Genomic DNA, 26,831 nt, shown 5'->3' on the forward strand with positions numbered 1-26,831 from the left:
ACAGAAAGTGCTTCATGTATTCAGATGTAATATTAACAAAATCAGCAAGCGCTTGGCACTCGCATTAGATGACTATGGTGAGATATGTATACTCTTAATGGATTATTAAAATATAGTCCTTAAAATATCCCTGTTTGAGGTCAATTATATATACAAAAATTTCAGCTCGCGTTTCGCGCTCGCATTGTTAAGCAAGACAGGTACCTATCATGACTACAAAAATTTGATTATAATGTCCCTTTTTAGGTCTGAATTTAAGCAAATTTTAGCTCGGGCTTCGCGCTCGCATTATTTGATCAGTGAGGTACATATGACATTGTCCTTAAATGTCTCTATTAGGTCAGTATACCTGGCACTGAGCGCGCTAAGTGACTCAAAATATTTGATGGTGCCCGCCCCCCCCCCCCCCCAATGCCGTGACCCACGGTACGCCACTGGTTGTAGCATATACGACTATAAAACTTGTATTCTTTTAAAGGGGTACTCTAGGCTGAAAATATTATGATTTTAATAGATACAGAAAAATAAGAAAAACAAAACACTGCGAATTTGATCAAAATCAAAGTCAAGGAATGAAACAGTAAAGATCGATATGCATTATTTTGGTGAAACAGTTTTGTGCATGTCTTCACGAATAGTCCATTAGCGAACTGATGATGTCATAATATACCCACTTGTTCTTTTGTATTTTATTACATGAAATAATATTTATTCACGGTCCTGCAATAAAAAAAAATGGATTAAAACGGAGTTAATATATAAATATTCCGTTTCGCAACTTTTTATTCAATAATATATAAGCTAGGGAAACATATAACAACAAGTGGAACGCCTCTGGCAGTCTCGCCTGCATTACGCAATTTAATATAGCAGCAGTGCAAACTTTAAAAACTACTATGAAATAATCATTCACAAAAACATCATTCAGATAATGACATAATACCACGTTCATTGACCATAAATGACATTTGAACGGAGACTTAAGACTGTCAACTACACCCATGTCCACATTTCATTCACTCTATCCATAAACTTTCAAAGTTATGATGGCACTTCAACAATTACCCCAACATGGCCTAAGTTTATTGACCTTAACTGACCTTTGACTTGGTTTTGTGACCTGAAACTCACAGGGGATGTTCAGTGATGCTTGATTACTCTTATATCCCAAGTTTTATGAACTAGATCCATAAACTTTCAGAGTTAGGATGGTAATTTAACATTTACCCCCAACACGGCCAAAGTTCATTGACCTTAAATGACCATTGACCATGGCCATATGACCTGAAACTCGCACAGGATATTCAGTGGTACTTGATTAACCTAATGTCCAAGTTTCATGAACTAAATCCATAAATTTTCAAAGTTATGATGGTAATTCAACAAATACCCCCAACTTGGCCAAAGTTCATTGACCCTAAATGACCTTTGACCTTGGTCATGTGACCTGAAACTCAGACAGGATGTTCACTAATACTTGATTAACCTTATGTCCAAGTTTCATGAACTAGGTCCATATACTTTCTAAGTTATGATGTCATTTCAAAAACTTAACCTTCGGTTAAGATTTTGAAAATAATTTTCCCAACATGGTCTAAGTTCATTGACCCTAAATGACCTTTGACCTTGGTCATGTGACCTGAAACTCAGGCAGGATGTTCAGTAATACTTGATTAACCTTATGTCCAAGTTTCATGAACTAGGTCCATATACTTTCTAAGTTATGATGTCATTTCAAAAACTTAACCTTAGGTTAAGATTTGATGTTGACGCCGCCGCCGCCGCCGCCGTCGGAAAAGCGGCGCCTATAGTCTCGCTCTGCTATGCAGGCGAGACAAAAATGAAATGATTATGATTTCATGTAATAGGCCTACATAAAAAAGGAAAGTGGGGATGTGAGATCATCAGCCCACCTAATGAGTAGTCATGACGACGTGCATATTACGGGGTTTTTTTTCACAAAATAAAACTTTAAGATTCATTGAAATCAGATTTTGATGAAATTTTCCGTATTTTTCTTGGTGAATTTTACTCTATTCATTAAGATGAGACATGCAAATAGTCTAACTAGGACTTAGGATTCTAGGAACTTCGACAACCTATCTGGGATCCGTAACAAAAAGCTTGGTGAATGATTGTAGAACTAATTTGTACGATTGATCATGTACAAAGGCCTAGTCAATGCAATCAATCATATAAATGTTTGAAGGGGGCGAAAATGGCACTCCATGAAGTACTTTGGAGGAATCATGCCCCCATCTGAAAAATGGATCGACGCCCGCCTCCCCCCCCCCCTCCCATTCAGTAAGGGTAAGTTAATAATAAGTTAATATACAACAAAAGTATGCTTCAGCTTCCATTATTTTTGTTTAGTGACATATGCATCGTGTCCATGATTAAATACGATGGTCCGTATTCTGAACCAGGGTTTAAATTAAACCCTGGTTTAAAGTTTAAAGTTGACTATGGAGAGCCGATATAGGGGCACGAATTTGATTTGATTTTATTTTATTTCTGCATTCATGATGAATATGCAACATAACATATACAAAGGTAATACATATTTTACAAACCAATAATACAATAGTCATAATATAAGCAATGACAAAAATATTAACAAGATGCATTATTCACTTGAAAGAAAATAATCATAGTTTAAAATAATGCATGCAGGAGACCGCCATCGTGATCGATGAAGCTTTAAAAGATGGCGGCCTCGTAAAAATTGTACATTCAAAGTCTTCCTTTATTGATCAAGTGGGTGCAATGCAGGTACAGTTACAGTACAGGGCAGTTGAATTATTAATCTATAGAAGGAATTCATATGATTAAAAATATGTATGATTATTCTTTTAATAGTAGCTTTCAGTTAGAATATTATTGAACACGACTTAACAATGTCTAGAAATTGTTCTAAATATCAGGAATTGATTGAGTTATTAATAACTTGGGGTTGGTGAGACGGAGGTTTCCAGATGTGCGGGCTGGGTAGGAATGAACAGACCTGTTAAACCTAAACATAATTATTATTAAAGGATGGAGCTAACTATAGAAGTTGATAATTAAAATATTAAAGCTAACGTTTTGAGTCAATGTGAGCCAAGTAATGTGACCCTGTGCACATACGAATTGCTCTCTTGTGTAGTTTCAAGAAAATCAATTTGACCAGACGACATTACAATATGTTATAAGGGAGGACTAACGAATTGTATAAGAATAAAGTTTTAGAAGGAAGAATGATCTTTAACTTATTATGAACATTAAAAAATATGTTATCTCTATTTAGAAGATGTTCAATTTTTAACTAGTCTTATGACACTAAAGTCATTTATAACTCTCTCATAATGATAATTGAAATATTTTATTCGTTATGAAAGCAAAGGGAAACAAAATAGCAAATGTATCTAAGAAATAAACACTATATAAGCAGAACTGCAGAATTTTTGAGTTTTTGGCTCCCCATAATTTTAGCACACACTCTAAAAAAATATTGGGTAAAAGTGCTCAATGAGGGTAATTATGTGTCCAACCAACATTGGGCATTTCTTTTGGGCATTTCAATTGATCCAGTGTGATGAAAATTTTGCCCATTCTAAAGTCATTGCTGCTTATTTTTTTTAACCTTACTGGATAATATGCTTCCCGCATTGGGTAAAATGCTGCTCCAAATTGGTTGGACATAAAATTACTTTCGAGGTTGTAACAACTTTACAGCTAGTGCAGAGTTAGACCTATGGTCTGATATAAAACTGAATACAGTTTTCAGGTCTTAAGGCCACCGCACACCTTACCACTGTTCGCGATCCGATTTTGGAACTAATCGCATTTTGCTCATTTTCTGAAAATGTGAATGGAACATATCATTTTATTTGAGGTTAAAATTAATTGAAAGAATACTAATATAACCATTTTGAAAGATTGCAAGCTTTTATTTTGGAGTAAAGGCCAAATTAGTTTCAAATCGTAGCCAATCGTACGACTGCTGTGACGTCATTACGACTATATATTAAATTCGTTTTTATTCTAAGAAGGATGATAGCATAGTCACAGATTTGAACATAGGTATTCGTACGATCATTTAGAACATTACACAGTAAGATATTTCAAGTCTCAATATTAGCATCAAATTCTACTACATTTTATTCTTAAATCGGGTCGCAGACCAATCGTAAGGTGTGCGGTCGCCGTTAGTCCCCCAAATCGCGCTCGCATTATTAATTACTGACAAACGTATCCTCTCAATAACTCTCTTCCATGCTAAGCAGTGCTTCAAACGGGGTTCTTTTCCGGACAGTTTGAGTGTTTTCAGCTCATATTGTCTCAGTATATCCTATTATCTCCGATGGTTCATCTTTGAGTAGATGTATGTTGACATGCTGAACAGATCGAATACTTCAAACACGGTCAGAACGCTTCCACCGAGCCAGAGACCAAGGGAACCGCCGATATCACCTGCCAATTATAAACAAATGGATCATAATGTTAAAGTCGCTAGCCTCTCTGAGGAACGCCATCTCAAGGCATCATAGTAATGAAACGGACCTGCATTCTTATCCAAGATGCAACATTTCATTATTTGGTCTTATGCAAATACTGACTGATATGGAAAATAATTTATAGCATTCTTACCTCAATATTTGCCAAAACATTTGTCGTGCTTTATAGTTCAAGACATTTTAACACATTGATTTTCAAGGATATTTAAATCAAATGTTCATAATTATATCAAGGCTACCCTAGTGTAAAATAATAACCTAATACAGCAGATTAGCCGTGTTCTGAGGTCAATTCCCCTTTAGATAAAAATGATAAAATGAAAAAGAGGTCAAAAGAAAGGCCGAAATACTAAAACTTTATCTATTTTGCCATTGATTCTATTATAACAACTTAAACATTCAATCACTGCAGATGCAGAACAGCAGAGGAAGACCACCCCATGCTCATATTCCTCGCCCGCCGCCCCCCTTACTTCCGGGCCCCTCCCTTCCTCCTACCCCCTCCGCTAAGCTACTTTACTCTCGTCTCCCGACATCCCGGTACTCACATAACAAACTGAAGAACGGGTATTTAACCTGTTGCGAGATAGTTTCGACGCTCAGATCTTTCATGAATATCACAAGTGAACAGACATTATTCCTGAAACGTACAAAGAGATATTATGTGTAGAAGCCGTTCGAAAGTAAAATGACAAAATGCATTGACATTTTTTTTCTGATATGTAACCAATATGTGGCTGTATGTTTAATAATTTGGCTTGAATTTCTGGCAAATGTTATCAATTTAACTAACTGGTCGTGTGAATGCAATAACTGTTAATCAACATAATGCTGAAACGTAAAGGCATTTTTTTTATTACTTTAAATCAATCTAATATTGGGAGTAATGGAAACTATAATTTACTGTCAAATAATCACTGATTCGGTTTCGGGGTTTTTTCTGGGACGCACATTGTATTACATGAGCCATTGGTCATTTTTTGTGCATATTTTTTCGGCTGAACGACGCAATAATTATGTGCAAAGGACAGGAGAGAATTTCGTGAAAGAACCTGCCAGAAATTTTGTCCGACAAGTCCCATTTTATCCGAAAGTTACTATAGTAACAGTGCTTCTCAGCCAACCGGAATCAAGGAAAGATGTCAGATATGACAACTTGTCGGACAAAATTTTTGTTGAAACTTTCTTCTGGTTGTTGGCACTGAACAGCGTGATGCAAAACAGCTAATCTCAGAGTGAGCCGAGGACCACTCATTTTGGAGTGGGATTTGCACCTTTTGAGAAAGCACTATAGCTCCTTTTGGAGTGAACAGTGTGTATTTTAGACATTTTCACTACAGGAGCTATAAATGCACTCTCAAAAGATGTAAATCCCACTCCAAAACGACTGGTCCATCGTCTCACTCTGGGAAGAGTGTGATTGGGGATCAGATTTGCTCTTTTTGCATTTAGAGTGATCAGTTAATACAGTGTGTCAAATTAAAAAATTTGGTGAATCTTAATCTCGATTTTTTTTTTTTCATAGGCCTAATTAAGAGTGGTCTCATCAAAATGAGACAAAAAAATATTAACAGAAATATTTTCAAATAATGAAATTGGAGGCAATACTTCACAAAATTCTACTTATTGTCAGTTCTTGTAATAGCTGATGGTGTTGTTCTTGTTCTAAAATTCTATTTTTTTTTCAATTCGGTTACTACTCGAAACTTGTCTGATGGTTACAGAGTTTGTAGTATTTTCATGCTATCATCCTGACTTGTCATGTTACAGCATTGGCGGCAATCCTGGGGTAAGGGGGACGCCCCCCCCCTCCCCGATGGACCAAACTGATCACGAAATCGCCGCCTATGTATTATATTGAATTGAATTGAATTGAATTGAATTGAATAGTAGGGCATTGTCGCAATCATTTCGCAGACGCCTTCTATCATGTCTATAACGCTTATAGTCTTTTGTCAAAAGCCCTTCATAAAAAAGCAGCCGAAATCGGTGAATCAAAATTGCAGCGTCGACCCGGGCTCTGGACAAACGACACATTTGCAATTTTTGTGCCCTCCCGGTCCTCCAACTTTCGACAATGACCTCTAATCTGTTCATTGTGATTTGACGGGAAATTTCAAGAGATTCTAAACGTTGCAGCAAGCTGAAAGTGTATGTAAGTAATGACGCATGGTATGGTTTGGCGCAGTGTTAGTAGGCCTAGTATCAGAGTGAAATGGCGCCGCCTTGAGCAATGGTCAAATACAAGGGAAATGTATGCTTTTGCACGTCCACTTATATAGACGTGACTAGGCCGGTACGTCACACTAGACTTTTTGTGACCGGGTAATGTTCCGTGGAACCACACAAACCGCACGTACGTCGTTGTCACGAAAAGTTGATATCGTCCACTAATAGTATAGTTCGAGCATGCACATTGCCACTCGTTGCTTCACTCAAAACACAAAACAGGCTATAATTGACGTACATCAATGGCGGATCCAGAGGGGGGGGGGCACAGCCGGCCCGTGCCCCCCCCCCTTTGAGAGGCACAAATAAAATGTAAAAGACAAGTGTGCCTCCCCCCCCCCCCTTGAAAGTGAAGACATTTTTTTTTGCTTGTCAAATTTTTCCTCGGGAAAATTTGAAAATTGAAAAGTCCATTGCACGTACCTGAAAAATTCTGGAGACACGCCAAACTTAGGGGCCGAGTAGGTAGACCAATGCTGAGACGGGGAAGTCAAGATTGATACGGACGAGGTATATTCACGAATGAAGCATGGGACCGGACAATGACAGGATACTTCATGCCGTTCGTCGACATAGGCCTCTTTCCAATAAATAAAAGGACAAAAAGGCGAATTACTATGGCCCGCAATGTTCGGTTTTACTTAGGCCGTGGTCCAACCCCGGGGGTCACTTCCATTGACGAGTGGATACCATGCGTGACCAAAAAAAAAACGTAGAAAGGATCTCTTTTTCAAGATAGGGCACGTTACGTACGTAACATAATAAGGGTGTGAAAAACTCTAAAATAATGAAAAGGGGTATTTCGCTATGAAATCTAAACGTGCTTACGGTCCAATTTGCGAGGGTATAAACATACTAAAATACTTATAAAGGATGTACTTTCTGCCCCAACACTGTGTTTAGTGTCCGATTTGAGCGAGTTGTGGTGGTACTATACCCAATGAAAAATAAAGGTAAAGCTGACGTCCGTGACATAACATTTAAGATATCGTTGTACTTGTTTAGGAGGCAATTCACTTGTCAAGCCAAGGGTACCGTTTTCCAATTAAATACTTGTTAAGGGTAGGGTTTCACACGCCAATACTTGTTAAGGGGTGCATTTTCAGAACATGGAAAATACTTGGTTATGGTAGTTTTCAATTTTCATTTTCGAAACCCCATGGCCACGCATGGTATCCACTCGTCAATGGAAGTGGCCCCGGGGTCCAACTCTTCGCTAAAATTAAGTTAAACCTGGACGTTTCTTATGTTTACACAGTACACCTTTGTGTCCAATAATGAGAAGAAATTTCACTCAGTTATCATTCCCCGACATTTACGAATGATCTGAGTAAAACAGCTAGATGAGCTGATAAATCGAACCTCCATCGCAGAGTTTCATCACTGACTTTGAATAGCTTGAACACAGCTATATAAGTCGGTCTCTTGCGACGTACGGTTTTTTTTTTCACCAGGGAACACGCAAATCGAAAAGTCATTATATGTAAAGGGCGGACCAAAGTTTGAAAAGAAATTGGCATCAGAACCCAGACACTGGAAAATAACTCTGCCCTCTTTCAGGAAGATCAGTGTTTGAGAACGGTACTCAAAATGCTGATTATTTGTACAAACCTCTGTCAGTAGTACAGGTCCCGGTACAGGTACTCACCAACAGCAGGGTTAACGCAGTTGAAGAATTCATACGCGTTACATTCTCGTGCGGGGGCTGTATCGGAGGAAAGAGCAGGGTGGAAATCATTCAAAAGCGGAATTTTTTCCCAACAGACATAATAGATGTACATCCATTCAGTCATACTATACGATGAAGAAATTTATCTCTACAGTATTCTACAGTACTTGGACAGTTATTAACAAATGCATTTTCCAAGATGGACAACCGATCGCGATGCCTTCTGGGTTCTACTGTCACACCAACGAAACCGATACGAATCGATCGATAGTAAGTCATTGGATTCGTCGGTTTGGATTCATGTATGACTGCGACATTCGTCAGGAATATGTAATGCACATCCCACACAAATATTCTGCATAGGACCGAAAGTACCAAAATAAGCTGACGCCGTCACGAAATACCCCCATTTCATCGTCCTTCGGCATGTTTGCCACAATGATCATACCAGGTAGTTTTCGCTTCCACGATCGATGCACGACGGATTCTAGAACAAAGTAAATACATTGACAGTGGCGGACCGTGACCCGGAGGAGACAAAGCATTGGAGGGGCACAACATTGTTCACAAACAATACAGTGCCCCTCCAATGCTTTGTCTCCTCCGGGTCACGGTCCGCCACTGTACATTGAAAATACCCGTCAAATGACAATGCAACAACTGGGAGGTCTTTGTCGAAAATTGGTGAACTGACACAGCAGTTTTGTCCTCATGTTTCGGAGCTGACGAAAAATTGCAAATATGTCGTTGGTCCATTGTCCAAGACGAAACTGCTGTTTTCATTTACCAATTTTCGACAAAGATTTCTCGGCCCTACTTCTTGTTGTTCATTGTAATTAAGGGCATTTTACAATACATTTTCTATGTTTTCGAATCCGTCGTGGGTCGAGGAAGCAGGACTCCCCGATGTTTGCTGAAACATGCCCGAGAGAGGTCCATCTAGGACAGATGCAATTAATAGATATAGATGAAACCTGCAAATTGTAAACTGCAGGAGTCTGGCAGATATATTAACGGTAAAGGTGTATTAAAGGCTTCTGAAAGGTGTAGAAAAGATGTTGGAAAGGTGTATGAAGTGTGTAAGAAAGGTATATGAAAGTTGCAGGGGAAAAATGTCCTAAAAAGCGTCGGCACCTTATGACATTTCTTATAATGTCACAAAAAGGTAGCAAAGATTGATACCCCCTAATGCTTACTGTTCATGGATAGAATATTGCAGTTGCACCGCTCGAGGACGAACTCCGATGCGCATTCCAGAGCGCATTCCGAATATCCGTAGGTGTCAAAGTACTTCAGGGTTTTGTTTTCACATAGTCCATGAGGTCTCGGTAGGTTATAGTACTGCAAAGATGTAAAAGAACGAGGATTGGTAATAGTCTTGTCGAGACGACCCTTAACAAACACAAAAGGATACGTGTTCATTTTTTCAAACTCTTAACATGTGGGAAAAATCGGAACTCATCCCGGTAAAGGGGGAAGTTTTTCACGCGTATACCAAACTTCGTACGTATAAAAATACCTTGCGGTTATGTTGAGCTCCCTCTTGTTCTTCCCCTTTCAGAAGTGAGGTTGACAATAGGTCCTCTTTGTTTAAAGGAGACCTTATTGCCATTGCCTGTTAAACAAATTTCCATACCCCCAGCTAATTGACATAATGATCCACTTCTACTCCTATCATTATACAACGCAAACATGTGACTTTGGAATATTAAGGGTTAAAACTGTGACTGAAAACGTTTGCCCATCATCGAATTTTTTAATATGCCATTCATTGATTTGTTGAGCTGGACAACTGCCTTCCGCTATAAGTTAGAATGAAACTTTCCAATATAATTGTATAAAATGTCTCACTTCTGTTATATCGACAGCAACGTGTGTTTCCATCCCAACGGCGATGCCGAAAGAACCCCTCTCAACCACAGGTTCAGTGCCGTAGTCGTAGAGTAGGACCTGAAATCCAGCGCTAATCGCTTGAAAGGGATGAAAGTAGTAGTCATCCTGAGAGGCTTGCAACTTCAGATACAAACCTTTTCTTGGTCCTAGGGAATAAGGAATAAAACAGCCATGTGTAAACGGTCTAAAAACTGTCTTGCCGGCAGATGGAGTGTTATTTAGATATTCAGCCGCGCGCCTTCTGCGTAGCAGGCATAACGGACTCGACAGTTCCCTAACTTGGTGGGTTTTTTTGTGCCAATAATTTAACAACAATAATTATATAACATTGACTGACCTTGAGGGGGACACAAAGTATATTGCCCGCAATAAAATCATAATAAGCCCGAGTCTTTAGACGCTGGCAATATGGTTCTTTTAAAGGCAATATATTTGATGCTTCCCTATAGAGTGCGTATCAAAAAAAAAATTACACTTAGAAAAAATCCTGTAAAATTATACATTTGTAATATTCTCAAGACTTTTCCACATTTTAACATTGGTACAGATCCATTTAAGCAAATGACGATATAAATGTCGAAAAATATTTCCGCTTGAGTGAGCACCACTTACTTTTGAAAAGTTGGTGAAAAATGATTTGCGCAGAACCTTGAAATAGTTATGCGAATAAAAGTAGACCATAATCATGAAGAACACGTGGAATTTAGCTAGTAAATTTGATTTGAAGATATATTTTACCTTTTTAAACTTGTTTCCTTGCCCAAAACACTTCGAAGAGTGCAATGCGCCCCACCCCACTCCCCTACACACCAAGGCCATTGTGACGATATTTGCTTTACACTGAGCTGTGATTTACATGAAATGGCTTAGGCTTGATTTTCATTTTGTTAATCATTGTCAAGCTTTAAAAAAGTGTGGAGAAACAAGTATTAAATGAAAAATGAAATGTAAACCCACTTTAAATGATAAAAACTTAGTGAAAAAATGCTGGAGATGTCTGAGATAAACTTTTGTTCAGATTCAGGTATGTCCTCAGATCCAGCTTGCACAAAAAGGTAAAAGTTGTGCTTACTAAGTGTTGAAATTTCAATTTGGGTGGCAAAATTGTTACAAAATGCTTGAATGTATCCGTTTTATTTCAATTGACTGAAAGTGCAAGGAAAATGTATGAGAAATGTATCGCAGGATAAGTTTGATTTCGCCCTTTCCCCTTGACATAGCGTGAAAAGGAGCATTTCTGCGCAAACAGATTTCTGCGAGCTTCACAAAAATGGACAGTGCTTACTCAAGTGTAACATTCTGTCAAAACTTTCACTTTCACTGGATAGATGAGACCCAAACCCAAGATTATATGTGAAAAATTACCCACATGTTGTATATTTTTTAATTCCCAGGGCTTTTTCAAAGTGTAAACTTTTTTTTGATACGCACTGTATAAGAGCCAGATATATATATATATATTTTTCAAATCAGACATCTAGAGCAAAATCGTGAAAATTTATATATTTAACATTTTAAGAACGTGACTCCATTTTTTTTTCATTTTGATCACACTGTGCTTCTAAGCTAAACCATCGTATTTGAAATCTTGCAGTATCGATCTTGATTGACATACGTGGAGGTGCCGTAGCCGAGTAGCTTAAGGCACCTAGCTGTACATGAAAAAGTCCGGGGTTCGATCTCCGGCCGCGGCAGCTATGCCCGTGAGCAAGGCATTTCATCTACAATGCTCTTTTATCCTGCTTTCAAATAAATGGAAATGCTACATGCATTATTGGTAACTAGGTGTGCACTTGTAAAATTAAAAACCGTATTTTGTGCTGCGCGGATCACGACGCTTATCTCTTTCTTTACGCATCCTCAGATGCCCGGATGTATAGTATAGTATAGTATAGTATTTATTTTCCGTATAAAAACACAAAAAGCAAAACGGATGGATAGCCCATTATCAGTTTAGTCGACATGACTATACTGTTCTTCCATGGGGTCCATATGTGAGACCAGGGAAAATACAAAAGTGTATTTTTCGTCGTCTCCATGTGTTCGGTGTTGGTGTTGGTGTTGAGAGCGTAAAAAGGCCCCTGAACCGAGCTCCAACACCGAGCTGGGTTCAGATGAATGATACCGATTGCTATATCGATAACACATGACGTCACGCCTCTGCGCTGCGCTGCTAAATCATCTCAACTTCACGCGAGAAGTCTCGACGACGAAAATGAAATCGGAGAGAAATGCATTAAATTCTCATCGTACAGAATACCAATGTTTTAATTAATTCAAGAATTCGAAAGAGTGAACATTATTCTTCATCAAAATATATACAGCTCAAATGATTTGTACTCATCTTAACTGTAAAAGCTAATTTTACGGGGATGTTTCATCGTGTTCGCCGCCCGTTCACGAGCTTGAGATTGCCAACACCAACACCAACACCGAACTTGAAATCATGATTTTCCCAATCCCTGGGGGTTGGTGTTGGTGAATGGGGAAATTGCACGTAGATCGTCAACACCAGCCGCAGTGCTGGGTTCAGCAGACGACATTCAACACCAGCATTCAACACGAACTGCCGGAAATACGTCATATTTTCCGAGGTCAATCCCAACACCAGCCTGATTTCAAGTACGGTGTTGTGGCTGGTGTTGGTGTTGTCACAACACCAACACCAGATTTCAACACCGTACTTGAAATCACCCAATATGCGCTGAAAGACCGGGGAAAATACAAATAATATACCTATCATTTCCCGATATTCATAAATTCTAGGGCAATACGGTTTTGTAAATGATCTGCTAATAATTGTCTTTATGAAGACCAGGGAGTTCCATGAAAGGGCTTGTCGCACGTTTTATCCGACAATTACCATAGTAATAGTGCACCTCAGCCAATCGGAATCAGGGGTCCGTTGCAGAAAGAGTTGCGTTTAAACGTAAGTCACTCAAAAATCAATCACAAGGCCCAAATGCGCGCTGTTGATTGGTTGAAAATCAAGTTGCGCGTGATTTTTAGAGTTGCGATTGATTGCAACTCTTTCAGCATCGGCCCCCTGTTCTGACAACTTGTCTGACAAAATGATACGCACCAAAGAACAGTGTAACATATATGTTGGTATGTGGAGTATCGCCGAGTTTGGAACATGAAGACCGGTGATCTATGTATGCGCACTCAGTGTGTATTTGATTACCAGTCTTCCGTATTCCTTTTCCAAAATAGCCTGATATTTTGGAATATGAAGACTGGGCCCGGGATCAAAGCGCACGCGTGCGTGTACGTACCGGTACGTACACTGCAAAAACACCGGTGTTGGTCTAACACTATCCCGGTTTCTACCTATTTACATGTGTGATATTATATCGGAAGCGTTGAAACAACACCAGTTAATAAACCGATATTGGTTTATCACAAATTGGTGTTGCGCCAAATTGGTGTTAGCCTAACGCCAAACCAGTGTTGTTTCAACCTCTCTGGTGTGGACTGATATAGATACCAGGTTGGTGTTAAATTAACACCGGCGTTTTTGCGGTCCCCGTCTTCGATCTCAGTTTCCCGGAAACCAAGTAACTTTGGCGTAGTTATGCTCAGTAGCTCTCTTGATTAAAAACTAATCAGCAATACCAGACATTACGTTTACTAACGTACCGTTACCACTGGCCATCAACTGTGGGAATCCATTGTCAATGTCGTTGAAAACGATGCACACACCCGTTTCCGTGTTTCTCATGGTAAAATTGTCAAGGGACAATTCCAAGCCGCTCCAGTAAAAACTAGACATGAAAAGGAGAAGGTGGCAAATTAATAATAATAATTATAACATTTGTAGGGCGCTTAATACAGGTGTTTCTAAGCGCTCAGTTTTCTGCCTATCAACTAAATTACCGGAAAAAAAAAGTGATTTAGATTTAAAACAATGAAATGTATTTACTAACCATTTAAATGTAAAAAAGAAACAGTAAGATACCTACCAAATTATATTATTTTTAAATACAACTTTTTATAGAGTGTGTGCGTTAGTGTGTGTGTGTGAGTGGGTGTGTTTGAGAGAGAGAGGGGAGGGGAACCGACCAAATTGTATACTATAGGCCAATATTATACATACTTTTTTATTGTCATTTCGATGTCATGCCCCATTTCTCGAAACGCCTCAGTCATTTCGTACTGCTCTAACTCATCTCGGTATTTTGTCAGGTTTACAGATGTACCGTTGAAGAACAGATCGGCTAGAAACTCCTCAAAGACTGTTCCATTGACTGCCCCTCTCCTGAACATTTAGTCACCGTGTCACAAAGGAAAGAAATTGTAAAATTGGATTCAAATAAATTCCAGAATCAGATTAATCCCAGACATCTTAACCAATCTCTGCAAATGTACGTCACAAAGACGCAATGACTAACGGAAATGCCACCATGAAAGATTAAGAACTGTGGGAACTGCGATCGAGTGAGGGCGTCCGTGAAAGGCACAATTTTTTTGCACAGTTACATCCGGGGATAAATCTATGGCTTGCTTTCACTAAACGAGGCCAAAATATGGACTATGATATCCTTCAGTATCTGACTGATAATTAATTGAAGTGTCCTTTACAGAGATGTATTCTAATTATCTAAGGAGTGTCTAGGCGTGTTCCTAGATAGGCCTACCTGAATATGTTGATGTTGCAGATAGCGACGGAAGGAAAAGGAACCTCCTCTCTGTAGTCGATGCTGATGTCAACGTCCTTCGGATTGGATGCAAAATACAAGATCCTATCTACGATCTGGTAGCAGGTGAAACAGAAAGCGATGAGCACGAGAAGAAGCCATATTGATCTGTAAATAGCAAATTAAAAATCGAATTAATTAGGTCTTCAGTAGTGGTTTCAAAGTTTGACGGGTTGAGTGTTAGATTGCGAATCGTTTAGTGATGAAGTACGATGAGCTAGGACGCGTTTTTCTCGTCATTCCCCCACGCAGCACCACCCCCCCCCCCCCGACACACACAGATCATTTTACCCACATAAGCTCGCATACCCTAATCGAGTAATATACATAACTCACACCCACTCCAAAACACACACACCCACACTTTCTCAATGACACATAAATGTGTACTGATAGAAACGGTGGCTTGTGTAAGGATTTTAGTAATGGGTGATCGTTTGATAGAGTACGTGAGTGTGTCTGAATATGTGTACTTGTTACTTATCAAAATAGGTCCTACATAGATGACATTTTTTTTCTTCTTTTTTTTTCAGGAGTTTCTGCATTTATTGTAAAGTCAAAATAAATTTACAATACATAAACATAATCGTAGTATGAAAGTACATTGTAATGTGACAAATTTATAGTAGTGTCATAACAAAATTTAGACATGAATACAATTTAAGGATAAGACAAAGTAGTGAAAAACAAATGCAGTTGCAAACTATATAAGCAAAATAAATGCTTGAGTAATAGCAGCCAAAGGGGGAAAGGGGCTACATGGAAACCAATTATTCTATAGGTCTAGGTCTGGAAGAAAATCTTACGTCACAAATCATAAGAAAAGGAGAAAGAAGAAAAATGAAGAAATGAAGTGTGCGTGTGTGTGCAAGTGGGTGAACGTGCATGTGTGATATTTAAGAATACTTCGATAAAAGATATTTTTTCAATGAAGCTATAAAGGAAAATATAGATGCAGTGAGTTTAATATCATTGGGCAAATCATTCCAGATGTCTGGGCCGTGATGATCGTTTTATGTGCTAATATTGTTATCGGGTTTGTGAGGTGGATGTTGGATGAGTGGCGTGTAGGATATGAATGAATGTTGCTGTTGTAATCAAAAATATCTTGAAAGGGTGTAGCCTAGGTATAGATTTAGTTGAGAACTTGAACATGAAAATGGCAGTTTGGAAAGTATGAATGTGATGAATTTTTAATGTTTTCAGGTTCCCAAAAATAGGATCAGTATGTGCTAAAAATTCATATCTTAGTCAGATATGAATATAGGGCCTACAGGTACGACTCGAACCGACTTTCACCAATTGGCCGTCTTATAGCTATCCGACAAACGTGACTAAACACCCTTGCCGCACAAACATTTCGCAAAAATGATATACTGTTTAATGTATAGGCACTAGCGTACCTACGGGGGGCAGTCTGCCCCCGAGTCACATCCCATGCAAAGGACGTATCTCTGTCCCCGCTGACGAGCTTGAAGACTTTTTTGCCCCCCGATGAGCTTGAAGACCTTCCCCCCCCCCCCCCCCTGACGGGCTTGAAAACCTTTTTTTTTTTTTTTTTTTTTTTGCTTGTCATTTTTTTTTTCTGGTTCGAAATCCTATATTTGTGGTTGAAGACTTTTATTTTTTGCTTGTCAAATTTTTTGGCGGACGGTTTTGCCCCCCCCCCCCCTGTGGAAAATCCTAGGTACGCTACTGTGTCTAGGTACTTTCGTAAGAAAAATCGTTGGCATGGTTGTGATAAAGAGCAAATTGTGTCATTTTTTGAGGGACCATGTTCAACTTGAATTGAATGTCGAGAATCCATCCAATTTTAAGTTTCTTTGGGGCCAATGAGACAACTGACCTTCAAAATGGGTACAACGATATTGTTTTCTATGAATAGATTCTAGGTAGACCCTAATTTAATTTGTTAATCCGTTATCATGGATATGATAAACCACAATTTATATTTATTGTCATTAGGTACCATAATAACCTTGAATTAATGTTTGTTGCAAATACATCCAGTTTTATTTCGGGGCCTTCAGACCTACTGACCTTCTAATTCTGATCTCCCGTGGATTGAAGGCGTAGCGTAAACCAGCCACTCCTATCCCGTCGGGAATGAACTTGTAAAAAACGGCGAGCCAAGACATCCGGTCGTTGTACGACGGTAGATCCCCCTTCCGTTTCATGGCGATCATTTCCTGGTCGATGGAAGGTATTGTGGTTTTCTCAGTGGTCGACGTCGCTTTTATCGGTTCCACCTTTATTTTCTGAAGCGGCATGATGTCGAAGGACGGCATCGAAGATGAAACAAAAAGAAAATAGATGATTCATTCATCGAGGCTGCACCAGTAGTGGTTAGGCCATCAGCCACTGTGGAATAAATGACAAGAATTACATTAAATAGTGTTTATTCAGAGTGTCAGTGTCGCCTCGAATCTGAATTGGTAGTGGATCATCAGCCACTTGAAATAAATTACAATGATTACATTGTGAAATCGTTGCCAGAGCTTTAAAAAAGAGCAATGAAAATGAAATGTATCAATCACGAATCTAAGAAGATTGGATGCTCAGTCTGCACCTTATAAAACAAGACGGCATCTTGCAAACTGTGAAGGAAATAGGAATCAAACATCTGGGCTGGGTCTTACAAAGAGTTACGATTCATCCATTCAATCGTAACTCTATGGAAATCCATCAGTGTCATAATTTTTTCTACAGGAAATTTGCAAAATGTCCTTTGTAAACAAAGGAAAACACACCTAATTGTCAAGAAATCAATGACTTTATGGATATACATTCATATCTAGAACAATTTTTGAACAAACATGCATTTCATATGTTGACTTTGCTGGTTTTCCATAGTTGCGATTGATCGGATCAATTGCAACTCTTTGTGAGACGGGCCCCTGGTTACTATTTATTATTATTACAAGATACTATGAGATAAATGAAAAGGCACTGCTTTCAGGCACTTCTATAACCCCTTTCCAAATCGGCAAAATTGTGCTGTAAATATTTAGTCTCATTCACGATATGACATCGGAAATTCATGTTTACGTCATCCTGTTTTTTTTTTCATGTTTGTCAGCAAACCTATAATATGTAAAAACACAACAGGGCCTCGTCTTACAAAGAGTTACGTTTGATCCAATCAATCGTAACTCTATGGAAATCCATCAGTGTCATAATTTTTCTACAGGAAATTTGCACAAGTCCTTGGTAAACTAAGAGAAGCACAGTGAATTTTCAAGAAAATAATAAACGCATGAATGTAAATCATAGTTATAAAATATTTTGAACAAACATGCCTAACAGATGTTGATGTTGCTGGCCGTCCATAGTTGCGATTGATCAGATAACTTGCAACTCTTTGTAAGACTGGCCTTAGAAGTCATTTTTCTATTTCTAAAGGTGGTATGGAACAGATTCTAAGTGAAGAAGAGGATTTTTTTAAAACAATTACGAAAACAGCGATGGCACAGAAAATCCAGAAAAAACGGTTTTTAATAAGAATGCAAACCTTAGATGTCCTTGTGTCTATTCCTCCCGTGTAATATATACCAGTAAAGATGCACAAAAATTCCAAAGATTTGGATTTCAAAAGTTCTCAACCAATGCAGCACGAGCCTCCTCTTGCATTCCAGATAGCAACACTGATAAATAGTTTCTCCGAGTAGTTGGTCACAAGACAGTTACGAAATTAATGTCATCCCTTTCTCCCAAGACAAATGAAAACGAAGGCAGTACTGAGACGGGATTATGACGTAAGAATATGTACACTGGCTTTTAAGGATTTTAATGGAGCGATATCGTCGGTATAGCAGTTGTGGTTCCAGTAATTCATAAATAACGGGGCCGGCCCAGAAAGGGGACCCGATAAAAAGCAGTCCACCATGTAACAAGAAAACGATCGATATTGTCTTCTTAAAATATTATAGTTGTCATTACGGTTCAGTGACTTTTCTTGTATAGTTAATACGTTGGTTCTTCTTCATCTTCTTCTTTTTCTTTTTCTCCTCCTCTTTCTTCTCAGTCTACCATTTCTTCCTTTTTTCCTTCATCTTCTTTTTCATCATCATCTTCTTTTTCATCTTCTTCTTCTCCTTATTCTACTATTTCTTCTTTTTTCATTCTTCTTCTTCTTCCTCTTCTGCATCCTCTTATTATTCTCTCTTCCTCTTTACATCTCTCTTTCTCTCTCTTTCATTCCCCTTCTTTTTTAATTCATCGCTTTTAGCATTTGATTATGCCCTTATGTCCCCACTTGTATTAGCAAATCCTGCACCCATCCTAAATTTTGTTAGCTTTTCCGACGTTACGTAAGTCAATATAAAATGACACGTCAAATGTAATTATCCATGAAATGATTTTAGCGCCAATTAGAAAATTACATGCTGTACTCCTATAACTAATGGCGTGTGATAATTGATTGTTTTAAAGAATAATTTTTATCGCACCGGTATTAGTCTTGTCAAAGTGAATGTAAATAGAGCCTAAATATGTGAACCAACAACTCCCGGGCAAATTGGCCACACTGTAAAAAATATTGGGTAAAATTGTAACCAGCACAAGGGTAATTATGTGTCCAACCAATTTGGGCAGTATTTTTTCCTATGCGGGAAGCATATTGTAAACAAATAAGCAGCAATTACTTTAGAATGGGCAAAATTTTCATCACACTGGATAAATAAAAATGCCCAATAGAAATGCTCAATGTTGGTTCGACACATAATTACCCCCATGGAGCATTTTCACCCAATATTTTTTAGAGTGCACGTCATGATTACACAATGCGTTGAAAACAAATATTATTTGGGAGAATCAGATGACACTAAAGAGAATTTTCTGGGCCCAGTTTGTCAAAAATTCCTTTATCCACCATTGGTTGTGATATTCTATTTGCTTTTTGCTTGACTATAAGGATTTTTGCAAGATCTTGCTGGCTGACACGGATTTGAGACAATCCAGCTTTTCTTTTTGAAAGAGAGAGAATTCACCCATACAACATAAACACTCAACAATACTAATTTTTACTTACAAGTATGAATGAACAAATAAAAAGAATATCTCAGACTCCACTTTAAAAACATTTCGAGAAACATGAATCGGCTTATATGCAAAATACGATTTGTTTGAAAGAGATGTCGCACCTAATTCTCATCCCAGATGCAACTGAAACCAGGTTTTCACAAAACTTTGCTGTAATAATTTTACAGGTTATATTTGAGTCCCTATAGCAACCACGGCAGACATTCCTTATAATTACTCGAAAATTGTTTTAAAACGTGCAAATTTGTTTTAAATAAGTCAAATATCTGAGAAAATTGCTTATCAATTAGTAAATCACCACTCTGCTTCGAATACAAACCATTTTGCTTTAATCCAAGCAAAGGTGCTTATTTATTTATTTTTATTCATTTTATTTCATTATTATTATTTTTGCTTAAATGTGTAGATGAAATAGCGGCATTGACAGGCATTTACTACGTTCCTGTATCCGTTCTGCGTAGCGGTGCAAAAATGCCTGTACACGCTTCCCGTTACCCTAGCGACGGAGGACGCTGTCCTTGTGGCAACCATCCTCCCCCGGAAAGGCACGACTCTTTCAACTGTCATAGCGACCTCTTGAACCACCTAAAATGGGGATCAATACCTCGAACTAAGCCAAGAATATCTGTTGACAAGCGGCCATGTCTGCCCTATATGAGGTGTGTTTGAGGGTAAATAAAGAAAGGTATGGATGGTATCAGGATACCTGATCATGTTTTCATGATTTCAATCAGTTTAGTGGCCCGCCGGGTTTCCCTTTAGTCCTAGAATGTATGCGGAGTCATTTTTATCTTCCAATACCACGAATGTTCACCCACATACCAGGGGAGAGTTTCATGAAAAGACTTGTCGGACGTTTTATCCGACAAGTCGAGTTTTATTCAGACAATAACCATAGTAACAGTGCTTCTCAGCCAATCAAATTCAAGGAAAGATAGATGTGGATGAAAATAATGGTCCCCAGTTTTTGTATACAGCTATACATCCCTTTATTTCCATTCGTTATTCGGCTTCAGGCTGTAGGCTGCCCTCCGATAACGCAATTTCTGTATTTATTTTGGTGGGGGATAAGAACAAATTTGGCATTTCATTTTTTTCCTTTCGTAGGATGAGACAATTTGAATACTTAGGTGTCAACCTCACACCATGTCACACCAACGGAACCGATTCCAAACAGGCCGATAACATGTCATTGAAAAATAACACAGTAGCCTTGATCGGTCTGGAGTCGGTTTCGCCAGTGTGACCGTACCATAACACTCACCGTCTGAACCTCATTTGATCAAGATGATAATGAAATTTTCTTTTATTCGGAACAAAACATCAGTATTTCCCCCTTCTCTTTGCCTTTCCACTTTTTGTAACCAGATGCAAAGTGACACTGTATTCGCGGGGTCAAACTTATTTCATAGGGGGGTAAGAAAGGCACCTGTCGTGAACCCATTCATGTCACCCTTTGCCCCCCGTCCTGGTCCTTTGGGGGTAAGGTTTTGTACCCATTTCCATTTTCATGTTTCGTTTTGCCACCAACAGAGTAAACACAAATATGTATTTGTGTAGAGTAATTCAAAGCGTGTGTGTTGTAAAAGGTACAGGGTTATTACATAAAAACTATTTGAAAGAGAAATATCCGATTGGAATTGACGGGCTATTTACCATTCGCTAGAATACAAATATAAAATCTTTCAATAAAAATTATCTTTAGATCAATTTTAATATGAAAAACTCTCCTTCTCTTCTTCTTTCCCTCTTTCTTCTCCTTCTTCTTCTTCTTCTTCTTCCTCTTCTTCTTCTCCGTCTTCCTACTCCTATTCTTTCTTCTTTTTGCCCTTCTTTTAATCCCTCTTCTTGAAATATAATTTGTTTTGAATATCGCTGGTGCCCATGTTGTCCTATTTCCCTTATTTCAGATTAGAATGATTATACATAATCTAAATGTCTAATTTGAATATAATAATATTTCATTTATTCATATAGCACCTTTTCATAAGATACAAAGTGCATTGAATAAAAAAAATGAAAATGGGGGAAACAGATATACTGGCCTAAAAATTAAAACCTACCAAAAACAAACAACAACTACAAAATATTGCGCTACTATGACATTGAGTAATTTATATTCATTTTCGGTTCCATTTAAACTTGTAATATATTGATTAACTTCCTTCCCAACCACTCTTTAATTCTCTTCACTGGCTTCCTTTTAAACAGAGAATTACGTTCAAATTACTCTTGATTGTCTACAAAACACTGAATAAACAGGCTCCACAGTATTTAAGTAACTGCTTGAATCTGTATACACCAACTAGAGCACTTAGGTCGGCCAGTGATCACCTTCGCCTCACATATTCATTAACTCGTACATTAGCTGGTGACAGAACTTTTACAGTGTCGGCTTCAAAATCCTGGAACGACCTGCCACTAATAATTAGACAGTCTCCAACATTAGCAATTTTCAAAAAGTCATTAAAAACTCATCTCTTTCGTACTTTGTAGTTTTTAAAATATTACATTTAATTAATTCATTGTAAGCGCTTTGGGCCTAATGGGAAAAGCGCAGTACAAATAATAAGTAATAATAATAATAATAATAATAACTGAAAATACACGTCCACCCCAGTCTCCATTTTACTGTTATCCCCTCTGTTGATGCAAGCCAAGGTCCTAATTTGTATTCCTGTAAACTACTGAATTATGAATTTTCTACTATGCGTTTAGAATAAATGAATATCAATCTGATTCCAGATTCACCAATTTCAGTTTACTCACACGCTTCCGTGCGACCAAAATTTGTCCGAGAACTGTTTCGATTGAAAAACTAATGGATATGGAATCCGTGGATTTTCTTGGCTTTATTTCTGGCGCGCCTCAATCCATTTGCGGACCACCGCAGCACTCTCGGGCAAATGAGCAAGCGTTATGAACTAAACCAGCATCAGTCTCTGTGTTGTTGTCGGGTCAACATCGTTCATCTTCCATGCAGGAACGTCAAACTATATACCAATTAATGATTTTGAAAGTGGAAAAATCGAGAATATTTGCTGATTGAATTAATAGGTCCTATTCTCGGAACAGGAGTTTTCGAGGAAAGAAAGATCTTCGTTATCATGCTGGGTTTTTTTTACTGATTTTGTTTGAAAGATAGTGCGATGGGGTTCGTAAAGCCGTGATCTTCAATCCGTTTTTTTTTCAACGAGATATTTTTAAGGTAAGCGCATTACGCATATATTAATCATTTTGTATAACAAGGATATATTTTTTTTCATTTGGGTGTAGCGGAAATATATTTTTTCTGTAATACAATCATTTGTACAGGTTCTTTTCTATTTTTATCTCAAAACCAGTTCATTATAGGCCCTACTCGTCGACTTTCTTATTTCATAGTGTTCGCAACATGGAAATTTGTCTTCAGCACGAAGTTTATGATTTATAATCTACACTGCAAAAACTCTGGTGTTTATTTAACACTAGCCCGGAATCTATATTTGTCCACACCAGAGAAGTGTTAAACAACACCAGTTTCGTTTTGGTCTAACACCAGATAGGTGTTGATACAACACCGATTAGTATTAAAACAGCATCGGTTTGATTCCAAACTGGTGTTGTTTCAATACTTCTCTGGTGTGGACATATATAGATTCCGGGCTGGTGTTAAATCAACACCAGAGTTTTTGCAGTGTACAAAAACGGTTGCAATGAGGCAGTTCTCTTAAACTCATCAAGGCTATTATACCGATACCAAATTGACTTAATATAAGAGAATAAAGAGCGAATATCACCAAGATTACGTTACCAACATTCTCCCGCCCCCAACAACCAGGGGCGGATCCAAGATTTTCCAGGGGGACATTAATTTTTGCCGAGGAAAATTTGACAAGCAAAAAAAAAGTGTTGTCACCAAAAAATGAAGGTCATTTCGTCCACGTAAAATTTGACAAGCAAAAAAGGGGTCCTCGTTTGTGAATGTATGAACGACAAATTTGAAAGGGGGGCACACTTGTGTAAGAACGGCATATTTACATTTAAAAATTTGATTATGGCTCTAAAGGGGGGTGCACGGGCAGGATGTGCCCCCCCCCCCTTGATCCGCCACTGCCAACAACCACACCCATTTATTATATTTATCTCCCTCCTTATTATAGAAGCGAATGTTTTGCCTAAAACACTTGTAATGGTGTTTTTACATTGGCAATGAATAATCTCGTTGTTTTAGACATGTTAGAGGATGTGGTAAACTATTACTTAAAATCATAATGTTTCTGTTCATCATTGTCAGTTCTTAGCTTCTTTTGTTTTTTTAAGACACTGACTTGTTAAGAGGCTAAAATATAATGGTCCTCATTAATACATTTTTATGACAGAGCAGGGGCGGCGGAATGTATTTTCGTTTGGGGGGCTTAGCCCAAAAATGGCACTTATATGTAAAAATGGGCATTTTGGTGAAAACGAATATTTTCAATATGAGATTGAAGTAGTGGGTGTTTTGCAGTAATTAAGTTTAACAAAGCCTTTTTTTAGGTGATTTCTGATTAATAAGATATATATTTAGGCTTTATATTTCTATTACTCGACAGAGCGTATTAAGCGAGAGGTTCAGAAAAATTTAGCGACTAGAGAATAGGATACATATCTCACTAATCGGATAATGCGAGCGCGAAGCGCGAGCTGAAAATTTGTGACATTCCAACCTGAAAACTAGACATTCTAAGCAGTTTTCGTGACTAAGAACAAAATGAGTACCTTTATTAATGCGAGTGCGAAACGCGAGCCAAAAATTGTAATATTCCAGCCTGAAAACTGAATATTCAAAGCATTTTTTGTAGCCAGGAACAGGATGAGTACCTTACTAAACAATGAGCGATGCGAGCGCGAAGCACGAGCCAAATATTAGGAAAATACAGAACTTTATGTGAAAATATCAATTTTAATTCTGTTCACATTATTTGGAAACCTATGGTATGGTCTATGGTATTAATAACATTTTATTTCATTTCATCATTTTCATTTTCATTTTCACCCAAAAAACAATTCCGGTATACAGTCAAGTAGATCAAGTCAACAAGATAAATATTCGTCCCACATGAACAATTGTGATAGCAAGTGGAACATTCACATTCTTGCAAATTATTTTCATAATTTCATTTATAGTATAGCTATATCAATCGACAATTAAAAAAAATTAAATTGGTTAAATCCCCCCTTGATTAATAAAAATTATTTCATTTGGGAGACTTGAGGGCTCTGCCCTTTCAAAAAAAGTTCGACATCCCCAAAAAATAATAGAAAGACTTTTTCCCCAATTACAATAAAATGTGCACCCTCAACATTTTTGGCTCATTATGTCAGTGAAAAATGGCATTCTGCATCATATACAATATTTTATTAAATATAAGACTACATAACATGAATATTATACTATTCGACTATATGTTTCAAACGAGTCTATTAATCTATTATGTTGTGTTTATAGTTTTGAAGTAGACACGATTACTAGTACTCAGCTGTGTATGCTAATTTATTTCATATGTAATGCATAAACTGCAGATCATGAAGTAAAGAATGGTTTATATGTTTGAGGGTTAACATTAAAGTGATGTGAAAAAAGTTACGTGTCAGAATAATGTACTAATCATCATGATCATTGGTCATATAGATTTTCGTATCGATAGTGTTTTTAAACAATCATTCCGTTGTCCTAATCGTTATAAGCCTATTCAGCTAAGGGGACATGGGTATAATGACAGACCTCGTCCAGTGTGTGTGTGTGTGTGTGGGTTTGTGTGTGAAATTGGAGCTTTCAGACGTGTATCAAACAAATTTGATTATTTACGTATGAGACCGACCTTTAACGTCACCATCCGAAAGACGTGACCATGGTTCCATCTTAAAAAGAGTTGCGATTGATCCGATCAATCGCAACTATGGCATGTTTGTTCAAAAGATTTTCTAGAAATGAATGTATATCCATGAATTCATTGATTTCTTAACAATTTGGTGTGTTCTCCTTTGTTTACAAAGGACAATTTTCCTGTAAAAAAAATTATGACACTGATAGATTTCCATAGAGTTACGATTGATTGTATTAATCGTAACTCTTTGTAAAACGGGACCCTGGGCTCAAACCTCGTAACTTCCCCCACATAGCTGGGATTACAGGCGCGCGCCATAGCGCCCAGCGTCTAATATAGGAGTTGGACTTCCAATTAATGACGCCCTTTTCCTTCAGTTTTCCTTTTTAACGAAAAAAAAATCCTTTGCCCATTTTGTACCCATCAGTGGCGCCAAGGGCACATATCCCCTCGCCCCTAGATACGTTACAGATTGCACCTCCTCTCACTTTACACGCATAGGACAACGACTAAATAAACAAGTTCATTACAAATTCCATGACATTCCATAATTTTTTACCCAATGCCTATTCACTTTCAAACCAGTATTATTTGTTTATTCTCGCTCTAAATATTTCAGTCGACACAGCACACAATACTTAAAAAGGCACGTGCCGTAGTTGTGTAAAATTGCTGGATTTTTCAGAGTAGGAATTTTGCAGTAATGGGGTTATGGTTTGAAACTTTTTGACCCCTTAGAGTAAACCAACCGGTAGCTCTCAACACATTGTCTCATAAATCAAGCAAATGACGAATCCCAGAAAATATACCCCCCAAAATCCAATATTTTGCCAGAGAACATGAAACGTGTTTGACAAAATTAATCTGTGAACTTGTCATCAAACAAAGAATCAAATTAAAATATCATTATTGAGGAATGAATTAATGTTTCTTTAAAAAGTCATGACAAATCGTTTGG

General features: G+C 37.9%; 1 protein-coding gene across 1 annotated transcript; it reads right to left on the reverse strand.

Annotated features, from left to right (window-relative positions):
• Window positions 1–2,480: 2,480 nt before the first annotated feature.
• On the reverse strand, window positions 2,481–18,646 carry LOC129272503 (acid-sensing ion channel 1-like). Its single transcript, XM_054909643.2, has 11 exons — window positions 18,496–18,646; window positions 17,025–17,345; window positions 14,925–15,092; window positions 14,384–14,545; window positions 13,927–14,051; window positions 10,246–10,433; window positions 9,591–9,735; window positions 8,374–8,430; window positions 7,149–7,305; window positions 5,045–5,136; window positions 2,481–4,452 (listed from the first exon to the last, which is right to left on the reverse strand). The coding sequence occupies exons 2-11, from the start codon at window positions 17,270–17,272 to the stop codon at window positions 4,334–4,336; spliced, it is 1,461 nt and encodes a 486-aa protein (XP_054765618.2). The 5' UTR covers window positions 17,273–17,345; window positions 18,496–18,646; the 3' UTR covers window positions 2,481–4,333.
• Window positions 18,647–26,831: the final 8,185 nt, after the last annotated feature.

This window comes from Lytechinus pictus, chromosome 12 (assembly GCF_037042905.1).
Source record: "Lytechinus pictus isolate F3 Inbred chromosome 12, Lp3.0, whole genome shotgun sequence".
Taxonomy (NCBI): Eukaryota; Metazoa; Echinodermata; class Echinoidea; order Temnopleuroida; family Toxopneustidae; genus Lytechinus; species Lytechinus pictus.

Coding starts and splice junctions, on each gene's coding strand:
- LOC129272503 (XM_054909643.2), bottom strand. CDS start 17,272: ATGCCGTCCTTCGACATCATGCCGCTTCAGAAAATAAAGGTGGAACCG. Junction 8,431..9,590: donor CAATATTCTATCCATGAACA/GTAAGCATTAGG, acceptor CCTCCGATACAG/CCCCCGCACGAGAATGTAAC. Junction 5,137..7,148: donor GTGTCTCCAGAATTTTTCAG/GTACGTGCAATG, acceptor TGTACGTTTCAG/GAATAATGTCTGTTCACTTG.